General features: G+C 40.7%; 1 protein-coding gene across 1 annotated transcript; it reads left to right on the forward strand.

The window, feature by feature from the left end:
• The first annotated feature begins 732 nt into the window (after positions 1 to 732).
• limd2 (LIM domain containing 2) lies at positions 733 to 12,017 on the forward strand. Its single transcript, XM_068718879.1, has 4 exons — positions 733 to 903; positions 8,563 to 8,607; positions 8,747 to 8,883; positions 9,000 to 12,017. Exons 1-4 carry the CDS (start codon positions 901 to 903, stop codon positions 9,157 to 9,159), a joined length of 345 nt encoding a protein of 114 aa, XP_068574980.1. The 5' UTR covers positions 733 to 900; the 3' UTR covers positions 9,160 to 12,017.
• Positions 12,018 to 12,600: the final 583 nt, after the last annotated feature.

The raw sequence follows: 12,600 nt of genomic DNA on the forward strand, positions 1-12,600 counted from the left end.
CACAATGTCACTCTGTTTTCCCAAACATCAATTTGATGGGGTTTTTCGCGTTGTATTTCCTCACTGTGACCACTGGGGGGCAGAATGTAATTGCCTGAACCAACCGTTAACTCCCTCTGTTGTTTCAGTCTGATGACAAAGGGAATGTTATTAATAGTGATAATGTTGAGTTGCAGCCTCCGACAGTGAAATTCTACAAATATTTTGTACTCCTCCTCTACTTGCATTTGTTAACATATTTCATAAAATATAACATTTTATGAAATATGTCTACCACAAATATATATTAGATATAAATATAAGATAAGACTTTAATCACTAGTTATCGGTGTATAAAATAACAAAATGATGCCCCTTAAAATGATGAACCCATTAATGCATCAGTACATTATTATACATTATGAAATGGGCCTTTGTGCACCATGACTAGGCTACGTGTATGTTTGGGTCTATTTTGATGCCAATACTTTAGTATAAAGTAAACTTTTGAATGCGGAACTTATGCTAGTATTTCTACACTGTGGTAATACTACTTTTTTTATAATGTAAAAGCTAGTAGAACAGCATTGGAACTCGTTGTGTGGTGGGGTAATATTTATACAAAAGCTTGACAGCGACATCCTTGTTCCCACTATTAGTTGTCATTTGTCCGACAGACCCTGAATGCGCCATGAGCAGATGAGAACCAATAGCGCGCGACATCCTGCCGGAGAGAGAAAAAAAAACGTTCTGTTGAAAACGGAGACGTGAGGCGAAGCGGAGGGTAGAAACTCACCGGGTAAGGGGACAAAACGTCTACAACAAAAAGCAGAAAACTGAATGAGAGAGCAAATATATCAACCTCCAGCCTCTGACTGAACAGACGTTTATCGGCCAGCGTGTCGCAGACAAGAAGCACAGATGGTGAGAGTGTGTTTTAATCGTCTGTTAGTGTCTGCAGCCTCCCTCCTCTCCTCTCCTCTCTCTTCTTTTTGTGTGTGTGATGAGGTGAGGTGATGATGTCCGTCCACCCGCTAACGGGGCTAGCTAACCGGGAGCCGGTCAGTTGTATCTGCCGTGGTCTCATTGTTGTGTGTAAATGCACTACTTAGATATTGGTTATATTAAAGCAGGCTTTTGTGTTGAATTTGAGGAGAATTTAAACGCCCCGTCGTGTTCCTCTGAAGCTAGCAGTGTTTTAACGTCTGTTAGTTAGCTAGCTTGCTGGCTAATTAACATCAAAGAGGATTTAAACTCACCGAATCATACATTTAACAAAAAAAAATATTCAAAATAATTTGTGTAGCCATATGTATAACAGATACTTAAATGAATTGCCCTCCCCTATTAGCCGGATTGTAAATTGATCTGTGGTTTTATATTATGTTCCGTTATTTTATGTTTTTGTTTTTGTTCGACCACCAATTAAAGTTCCAATCCGGAGCAGATTAGTGTGTTTTTGTTGTTGTTGTTGTAAATGCATGTTGTAACTGGCTCCAACCTCCCCAGTGTTGCATTAAGGTCTTTAGTACAGCAAGTACAGACAGTGAATTAGTCTGCAATAGGGATTTAACACCACACACCCTCAACAACATTGGCACATAAACTAAATTGGAAACCATATTTTTGTATTAGTTTAAATTCCATTGCTATGTTATATCTATGGTGGAGGTGGGAAGTTTACAGCACTCCTCTGATCATAAGATTTCCCCAAATGTATGTTATTGAGACATTCACATTCGTATCCTGGTTTTGAGTTGTATCCTACTTTTTAAATGTATTTTAGATATGCCATATTACAGAGAAAATGGTGAATCCTGGTTATTCCCATCACCATATAGCTACATGATCATAACTGTATTGAGGTTGCTGGTCGTCTCTCTCAGCCACTCCTCTTTGTTCATACTGATCAGAAACCTTAACGGGGTCTTTACATGCCACACATCCTCCAGCTAGCATATGCAGGTTTTCCCCAAAACGTATCCAGGTTTTTATCCCAGGATAAGGTGCTGGTATACTGTTTATGAACTCGCCTACAGCTGCTGAGCATCTGATTAATACCAAACGGATGAGTGAGTGGAATAAACCTCTGTATAAATCATCATTATATTCAAAACCTTACACCAGTTGTAAAGAAAACATGTGTTTCCCGCTTTGATACAAATCGGTTTTCTGTGTTAGCGTTGTTGAATCGTTTACAAACTGCTCTGTGGTCTTGTAAAACCACTTTTTATCCATCCAGGGAACCACATTCACAAACAGCCTGTCATTATAGCCCTGGCATATGGCGGCAAGGCTTAAGTACAGTATATGGTCATTTTCATTTCCTGTCAGTGGGCAGGCTGACTGTAGTTTTAGTCAGAGTTGACAGAACAGATTGACACGCTGCTCTGTGGATTTGAGAGAGAAAAGAAATAAACAAATCATGCAGATTTAGACAAAGCACGTCGTACAAAGCGGCAGCGAGGACTAATAACATTAATTTTGTTTGACCATATGCTCTTTTGTCAAACAATAACCATTAACTGCACCAAAACCTGATTTGTTGGGCATGTCAGAAGAGCCATATGTTGTTTTTCCTGCTGTCAGATGTGCAGAACAGTATTAAATGGGTCGCCAGAGGCGATAGAGCTGCAGGCTAAAACGGACTAATAGTTTTAACTAGCCTGTTCCCCGTTCCCAATCATTTACTGTATCACAGTCAGGCATTACTTTGAAAATGAGAACTATAGTCAGGGTGATTGTGTTAGCAAAAGGAACATAAAGCTTATTTTAGGTGTAGAGGTCTCTCTGTAGGATTAAAGGCTTTTCAGTGATACTATGTGTTGGCATTATGTTTGTATCGGCAGCTCTTTGCTGTTTGAAATCATTTGTGTGAATAGTTTCAGCAACAACAACCACGTTCTCACATTGCAATGCATCTCTGTGGCTTTCAGCACTAATGCAGGCTATCTGGTTTGAAAGGACCTCAGGGCAGACCGGTTAGAGAGACTCGACGTTTAGGGTTTCCCCCAGTATTCGTCCGTCAACAGCAGCCGTCCGAGGAGCCACATTTTGAATTCTGCAGAGCTCAGTGGGGAATCTGCTCACTTGTGACTTAAATGATCTGCTTTTGATCTTTGGGAACTAACTACTTAAGGAGATTTGGTGGAGAAAAAAAAGTCTAAAACATCAAGTCTCCTGTCGACAACGTCTCAGCTTGCAGTTAAGCAGCCTTCATTGTGTGATGTAAATTTGATGTGATCGCAAAGTAAATATTTGCATGTACATTTTTTTCTTTTTTGAAGACGGGATGGGGCATGTTTCCCTGAATTCCAGTCCTGGAGGAGCATTTGGTTGTGAAATGTTTCCCCCTCTTCTCGAGCGTGTGTGATAACATCTGATCAGAAGTAGCACTTGAGGCTGTTTCTTCTCTACCTTCAGCAGCAGCCTCGCTTTGTCAAGTCAACACAGGCTCCACGTCTTCAACACATTCTTTCACCGCTTTTGTTCTTTGCAATTTTAAGACCAAAATGTAAACAGCTGCTGCAGCATTCCAGCACCAGCCATTAGTTTTTATGAACATTGCACTTTTGAACAACACTGTGCTTTTGGAATAAACATTATATTTGGCTTTCTGACTTTATTATTAGTACCTGATTTTACGAGATGTTTTAATTGGTGTATTAGGTAGATCTCTGACACAAATGATGGAAAGAGGACTTAAGTAGTTTTAATTGTGCCCTTGGGCAGCTTTTTTTAAAAGGAGTGTAAAGACGGCTTTCTTTACTGAAGGTTCTCCGAGTTGCTGACTACTAATTGATGAAGTATCATTTTCTCAATGTGAAAGGGCAGCAGCTTCTCATACATAATGATATAACGTGACCGTTTTGTTTTTTACTTTTGGAAGACCGTAGTAATCTTTTTGAATCAACAAAACAACAACAAAAAACAACCTAGACCTGCAATGATTAGTTGATTAAACAATAAGTGGGTCAACAGAAAGATTATCTGCTACTGTTTTGATAATACATTAATCGTTCAAGTCATTTTTCAAGCACAAATATCGAACATAGTCCCAGTTGTGTGAGGATTAGCTGCTTTTCTCTGTTTTCTATAATTATCTGAATATATTTATAGTGTTGAGTGGACATTTGAAGACGTCTCCTATTTTGATGTGAGTTTTTCATTATTTTCTGACTTTTAATAGACAGAAGGATTATTTATTTAGTTCAACAAAAATAATTAGGTAGTTCATTGACTATGTACTGTATATACGTGGTGGTTGGAGCCCTAATTATTCCCACCTTCCTCAAGTTGAGCCGTTTATAAACACTTTACAGACTACAGCAACATAAACACACATTTAGATATATCATTTAAAAGGTTTTATCTGGACTTTTCCAGCCTCCCCAGACGGGAAGTGAAAAGACTAAGTGTCTGTCCGATGTCAGCTGACTTAAGAGACATGCAGACACTCAATACCCTGTAACTCCAAGCAGAGAAAAGTGCCCCGTCACATACAGGAAGCAGAAAAAGGGAAGAGAACTAGTGGCGGATCAAACGCCCCGACGATGTGATCACTGCAGACCGGTGTGAACCTCCATCTGCACTCTGAAGGAGGTTTCACCCTACTTTCATCAGTTCCCCAGCCAGTCAAGTGTCAAAACCTCAGCTAATACTTCCGTTTTGTATTAATCCTCTACCAATCTTGAGTTGGAGGTTTTTCTTTCTTCTTCCCAGGCATCTTTTCCACACAACTTGCGTCGTCTCTTCATGTTCAGAGTTATTGATGGAATGCTGCTGTTGAGGCGAGCCTGTACGTCTGACCTGCAGCAGCTGTTGTAGTTGCGGGTCCAGAAAGTACAATATAAAGTAAAGTATTACACCTAACACTCACGGTTTATGTAGCTAGTACTGGACTGGAAAATATTGTTTGTTATGATTAGTTTTGAGTCAGCTTGACAACTGATGGATGCGCTCATTAACACTGTTTGGTTGCGTTTTGAAGGATAAGTTTCTTCCCATTTGTTCTGGTTTTTTTTCTCCCTCTCCGGTGTCCCAAACGATCCCAAAGACTGATCACGTTTCTAAAAATAAGGGATGAGAGAGAGAGTGGGAGCTTCGTTTTGGATTAATGACATAAGACGTTTGTTAACATAGCGCCTGCCTGCCCTTCTAGGGGCCTGCTGCAGTGAATGGTGCACCACGATGTGAATTCAGAGATGATGGAGTGTGAAGCAGGGAAGATCTGTCCAATTGTGTTGTGTCCATCAGCACGAGGAACAGAAAAAGAGGAGTTACTTCTTCCTATTTGAACTCTTTGTGAACATGTTGAGCTTTCGCCCTCGTGATATTCTTTAGCGTAACGGTTCTAAATGGATGTGATTCACGTCAGCAGATAGCTCTCTAAACAGTGAGATGTAGACAAGATGGGTCTGGTTTGTAGTGGTTTACATTACATTATTTTAGAGATTGCTTTCTTAACTACATCCTCCAAATTCTCTCTCTATTGCATCTATTGACATTTAACTCCCCGGTCATGTGGGTGGTCTGCGGCCTCCGGGGGGCAGAAGGCAGTGGGATTTGTGACAGTAATGCTGTGAATGTTTGACACAAAAAGGTTAAACCCAAAGTTGTCCTTCAAGCTCACTAATTGACAAGTTACATCTCGACAAGTTCTAGTTTTACAGTGAGGATTGTGTTCCTCACTTCTTCTTTAAGAAATAGCTGTTTACCAGCAACACCAAACTTCACAGGTGTGTAGTTCGAAGATGGCCGTGGACCGAGCAAAGACGCCGGAAGTGAAGTGGTAGGAAGTGGGGGGGGGGATTTAAGCGAGGGATTTGCACTGTGAGGTAAAGAGTTGAACTTTTGTCGCGAGAAGATTTCACCATTCCTGTGAAAGTGTTCTTTGTTTTCGGAAAGACACAACTCTCCAGCTGGCTCCGGCTTCTCGCACACTGGTATGTCAAATTGCTTCACAGTTAAAACAGTGTTTGGCTTAGCAGATCTAATTAACTACACGACAAACCCTCTTTATTTATGTTTACATTGAACACCTTGTTCTGTGGTCATTTCCAGCCCCTCCACGTATTTGGTTCTCCTTTGTCTCTTTTATGAGCCAGTCAGGACTCTAGAGCTAATTTGTGAGTTGTATGCCTCTGAACGGAGATCATAAATCTCTTGTAGTTTATTCACTCTGCAGCTGAAGCATCCGTACAGAACTGGTAGTCGTTAGCATCCGTCATTTATTGGGATGAGAGTCAGTGAGGACTTCAGCTGCTTCCCCCATTGGGACTCTGCAAGACGGAGGAAGCCAGATGTGTCACATCAACTTCCTGCCACATTCGAGCTGATTGGTGGCAATTGAGACTCATGCACATATAAGGTAAAAGAAGACAAGATGGCACAAGCTAATCTGAATTCTTCCGGGAAGCCTGTGTATGTTTGGAATGCATGCCTTCCCTCCTAACATGGTAACTAATCTTGCTGCGTTGTTTTTGCCACAAAAAAAGAAAAAACAACATTGGCGATACTGTGCCTTCACTCAGATCAGCCTTCCTTTTTAGGCTGCATTAATTTCATGATATCATATGTACAAATGAAGCCTATATTTACCTAATTGTACTGTTCTTACAGCCTCCCGCTGACATAAACCTCTACTACAAATGTTCTGTGAGAACTTTACACATTCAAAGTGTTAATTAACGTCGAGGAGATCAAAACCATGTGCTGCTGCTGCAACAGGAAGTGGTCTTGCATGCAGTCTGCTAGAAAACCGGCAACATGTGAGCTGCCTGCTAGCTTAGCCTCAGCACATTAACTGAGCTCAAGAGGAGTCGGGGACGGAGAGGAGACGGTTGGGATGTGATTGCATCGACAGGAAGCTGCTTGGCCTCACTTAATGAGCCCATCGGTTCAAAAGCATGTCATGCGGTTCCCGTAAGTGCAGAAAACAGCCTCGCTGCTTTTCCTGCTCTGTTAAGTGGTGCATGAAATTAAAAGGGTAAAACAGTATCCATATATATAACTTGATCTCTGGTTTTATTAGTCTTTGTATGCATTAGTATGCGTCTTTGTCAGCATTAGTCGTGTGCTTCATACACACTAAACAGAGGATATCTGTACACTGAGCAATGGTTTCATATTATACCCTTCTTTTGAATGTAATTTTTCATGGCAAGTTAAACAAAAGTTTCAGATACAGGCCTGAATATACATACACCAATCGTTGACATAGTTTTTTGGTCATTATGAAGTAGAACCTTATTTTCTAAGGTGTTAAATTAGCTAAACTAGGCAAAACAGACACCCCTCTTTCTAGAATCAGTTTCTCTGTCATTGTCTGGGAAATGTACTATGTTACATATAGAAACCCTAATTACAGATAATGTGATTACATTTCTTCAAGGTTTTTTTTCAAAGTCAAACACACTGTAATCATTGGCCACTTAACCGGCTTATTATCTCAACATGTTTATGAGGAAGATGGATGCAGATTCACCATTTCCATCACTGTGGTGGACTTTGTATGTGTATTTTGTCTACAAAGCAAGATATTTTGCAAGTCAAAGAGTAATGGACTTGGGGGGAAGAAAATGAGAATCAGCAGTTCCCTCTGATGCCACAGATCTCCTTCTCTTTGCAACTCTGACACCCCCCCCCCCATACTTCACCTCCACCACTTCCTCCAGCTCCAGCCAAACTGCCTTACATAACGGGGCTTTAGCAAAGTCTGCAGTGGACTTTTCCCCCTGCCTAAACAGAGGCTGCCCTTCTTCCCCGCACACTCGGTGGCAGTTACTGTGTAACCGTCTGAATGTCTCTCTGTCTGATCATTATCCGCTTGAACTACCTGTTAGCCCTGCTTAAAGATGTGGCCGCCGCGCTCGTTGCTGTGCTGGGGTCTGGCTGTGACACTCGAGAGGGCAGATACAGTCGTTACTACTGAACAACTTCCTCCGGCTTGAGATGGTGCAACCTCAACCATCGGAGCGCCTCGGGGGGAAGTCTTCAATTCCTCCTGAGAACCTACAATGTGTAGGGAAATGTGTTGACATATGTTAAAATGGCAGCCAGATAATTAAAGAGTACACCCACATATTGTACAAGAAATGCCTTATTACATTTATGGATTACAAAGTTAGAAAGAGGAAGACTGTCGTGTTGTAATCTCCCACCATTTGTAAGAGACTTGGTGTGATATTTTCTTGTGAAGTTTCCTAACTGGATGTCGGGTTCTGAGCTGTTCCGCTATGTTGAGGACAGCCCCATGCAGAGCGTCCCACAGCTCGGCTCACATGACCAGACAGAAGGCACCTGATCCTCTCCCAGGGGTGCAAAGAGACAGATGGAGCAAATAGAAGGGGGGGGGGGGGGGGGTGAAGAGAGATGGGCTTGACGATACAACACACTGTTAAAGGTAATAAGAGGACAGTGAAGAACACGTTCTTCCACCCTTGTGACGTCAGTGGCTTGTAATCTCAAAGGACTCTACTGTGATTTCACCGAATATTTTGTTGCCGCCATTTAGAGCATAACAGGAGTCGTTACACACATCTGAATACATTTGTTTAAAACTTCTTTTATTTTCTTATCCAGGACACCAGGAACACCACTGAAGAGAAACCTGTCCAGCGATCTAAGGTAAATATGCATCGCCTGACCAAAAGACGTCTTTTCCTGCATTTTTTGTTTCTTTTTTTGTAAACGCCAGCTTTCATCTCAGAGGATCATGGCCCCAAAATCACCGCCTGGTAATAAATCTGTACATTCATGTGCTCAGTCCTTCAGCTTTAAGACCCAAAAGGAAGTGTGTTCATCATGTGAGAAAACGGTCTACCCGATGGAGAGATTGGTTGCCAACAACTTGGTCTTCCATTCATCATGCTTCTGCTGCAAGCACTGCAACGCCAAACTCAGGTGACTATATGCATTGTTTTCCTCTGTGTGTACTTGACTTTCTCCTTTTTGGTTGGTATATAACTGCTTCATTCATCCTCTCTCTCTCTCTCTCTCTCTCTCTCTCCCACCCGCAGCCTTGGCACCTTTGCAGCTCTTCAAGGTGAATTTTACTGTAAACCCCACTTTCAGCAGCTGTTCAAAAGCAAAGGCAACTACGACGAGGGCTTCGGGCGCAAACAGCACAAAGAGCTCTGGACCTCCAAGGAGTCAGAGAATATAACAAAGACGGCATAATCCTGTCCGTGTCCCATCCCAGCCATGCCTCTTTCTTTTCCACACCTCCTAACACCTCCGATACATCACGATGAACACGCGCCTCATATGCTGAGGCACTGTTTTAATCTCCCACATGCTCACTCGCTATTTAAATGCCATCAGAACAGATACATGCACAAACAAACAGCATGGAAATGACTGGCCAGTCATGATCCATATCACTTAAAAAAAATAAGATTTTTGTGGATATATTTTGCGTTCAATTTAATTGATATCTGTATTTTCTTCATTTTATTTTCCAATTTCCTGTTTGGAATTGGTCGTTGATTGTGACCAAAAGCCTTCTCTGGTATGGGGAGTGTAATAATAATAATAATAATAATCACTTTTTTTCTTTTTTATTCTTTTTAATAATTTGCACCCTTTTATTTGTATTAAATAAGTAAACTGTATGCTCAGGCAAACACATCAGAGGGGTTACAGAGCATCCATGTTTGGCAGTAGAGCATACACTCAGGATATAAAAGATAATATTGCATCGTCTCACTCACTCTAGCAAAACAACACAAATCAAAATAACAGTCCTCAGTATTGTGACTTTGCTGTCAGACAGTTATGTCAGTTTGTTAGGTTTCGTATATTTGAGGAACAAACAGGGTACAGAGTACTGTAAAAAAAACACAACGGCACACATCAGCAACAGCTCACCTCTCGCGTTTTTATTTTTGTGTTAAGTTTAATTATTGTCCGCTTCATCCCACGGTGTGTTCCTATTTTATTGACCACTGTGAGTCTTATCCTTGCATGTTGGGATGACTGGGTCTTACTAGCCTTATCTTATGACTGTATTGATCTTTTTGTGTTGTGAATGACTCGTTTCATTGATGCATAACGACTCACTTTTTAAAGGTTTTTAGAAGCACTTGAGTTTGGATTTGACGTCTCGGCATCAGTTGATCCTTCCGAGCTTTTATTGATGGTTGAAATTTTAATGAAATCCTCAGATTGTGTTTTGTATACTATCTGTACGTAGAGCTGTAGTTTGTGATTAGTGAACATTCCCCACCGTACTGTACTCTAGTCTTTGCACATATGACCACACATGATCACCAGATGAGATAAACACAGGGAAACTGAGGCCTTGTTCGTTATCGCCCCCTCACTCCGTCGGATGAAACACCTCAACAGGAGCTGTTGGTTAGATTGATAATTACATTTCTGTGTCACAAATGAGGTTGTTGATGGACGTAGCTCGAGCCTTGCAGGAAACCACACAATTGTGTTCCTTTGTCATTTTCACGCTTTGTCAGTTGTTGGTCGTCTTGTGGTGATTTTTTTCCCTGCTGTATTTGAGAGTGTTCATATAGCTGGACAGTCACAGTGTCTTGAACATCCATCGTTTTGATACCCCCCCCTCCAGTCCCATCCAGTAAGCGTGGACAGGTTTCCTTTATACATGAATGCCTTCCTGTTCTCATCTCCTGTCTTATTAGCTAAATGCATCTTAGCACCTGGACCTATTTCTTATTAATATTGAACTTACAGTCGGTGGCTGAGGGAGGGTTTGTCACTGTATTGGTCCCTTGTTGTGCTCCTGCATGCTGCATGCAAAACCCCGGTGCAGAGCACCCCCTGCTGGACAAAGTGTGACAGTAGTGTTTAGTGTGAGAGAAAGAAAAAGCGAGTCGCCCCTGAACTCAACATAGCCTTTTTATTCAAAGTTTTTGAATACGTTGCCTCAGTCCGCAGTGCAGATACTGCACTCCAGACACTTTTTTTTTAAATGTTGTTTTATTCCAACACCTAAGATAAATTAACCCAGTTGGACAATATCTCCACATCTATATTTCATTCTATTCAAAGAATGAGTCTAAAGCCATTCAAATATCTCGTTTTAGTAAATGTCTGAATACCGCTGACACTTGACTGACACTTGAATGACACAAAGTACTTTTGTGTGTGAAGGTTTACTGTGAATTTGAGCATGCTGTGCAGAAGAGAAAGCTAAACTTGAACAAATGGATATGTGCTACTTTTTTTTTTTTTAAAAAAGAGAAGCCTTAGAAATAAATAGCTGACCTTATCAAACAAGTCCTTTTGAGTGCACAGATCCAAACAAAGAAAATCTCCTGATAATGCCTTTTCAAAACAAGCCCTGCTTAGTTTAGAGCCCTACTCTTTAACATAGGATAACTTAACTCAACCAGCAGCCATTTTTTCCTATCTAACCACTTTTTATCCACAAAAAAAGAATTCTAATTCTGTGTGTGACATTGTACATTTTTCATTTTTTTATTTCAAAATCATCCTCCGGATCCCTGAGAAATATGCTTTAAAATCAAGAGTATTGTATCAAGAAATGCTGTCTTTGTCTTTCTCCGTTAGCAGTTTGCCAAGGTACAACTGCAGAATCTGTGAATTGCAACTTCTAAGTGAAACAGAGCAGACGAGGTACACTAGACGCTGGTGCCAAGAGGCTCAGGTGAATGATTGCAGTGTAATGTTGTAAATGTTAAAACCTGTGAGTCATTTTCATTTTTGTGCTTATCTTGACGTGGACTTACTTTTCAATGCTGTCGTCATCGAGACATCTTAAATGTATGCATCTTTGAACATGTATTCTGTACAGACTTGACCTGTGGATTGAGGTGGCCTTACAGCAAAGGACGCTTGAACCGTGTTTTCAGTCGTTCTCCTCTATTCTCCCTTCTCTCTCTGTTGCTTAGTTGTGGTATGGAAGTGTAACATTTTGAAATGTAAGCGCCCCCCCACCCCACCCTTTCTACGCCAATATACACAATCATTTTGTGCATTTTCTTTCTTTTTGTTTTTTACATGCTTTTGGAGAAAAAAATAAAACGCTGGTGTTGATTTAATGCAGTGGTTTTAGTGTGTTTATTGATGTTAAGAATCCTTGAATTCCCTGGAGATTAATGACTGAATGTCTTTGCTCAAGGATGTCAAAATGTTTAGTTCTTGCATGTTTAAATTACTATCAGTGTGTTTTTACTTCTACTCCACTACAATTCAGAGGGACATATTGTACTCCACTACAATTATTTGACGGCTTAAATTATGAATTACTTTACAAATTGAGATGTTACAGTTTCACAAATCGGAGGACTTGCTGCTTTTCTTTTGAATGTATTTCTATTATTTTGAGGTTTGGACTGTTGGTTGGATGTAACAAACATTGGTGTTACTTTGGTCTCTGGGTAACTGTGACAGCATTGCTCACTATTTTATGAATTTTTACAAACCAATCGATTTAATGGCAAAAATAGTTGGCAGATTAATCCCTGATGAAAACAATCATTGGTTGCAGTCCTGTACTAAATTGTTCACAGTGAACTACACCAACTACTACAGTAAAATCCTGCTTTTACATTAATTAACGAGTAAAAATAATCAAATGATACACATCAGTCACAGGTACTTGTACTCTCAGGCCCAGATCAC

The sequence above is a fragment of the Cebidichthys violaceus genome, unplaced genomic scaffold (genome assembly GCF_023349555.1).
Source record: "Cebidichthys violaceus isolate CVI_PGR_0920_01 unplaced genomic scaffold, fCebVio1.0.p SCAF_23, whole genome shotgun sequence".
Lineage (NCBI taxonomy): Eukaryota > Metazoa > Chordata > Actinopteri > Perciformes > Stichaeidae > Cebidichthys > Cebidichthys violaceus.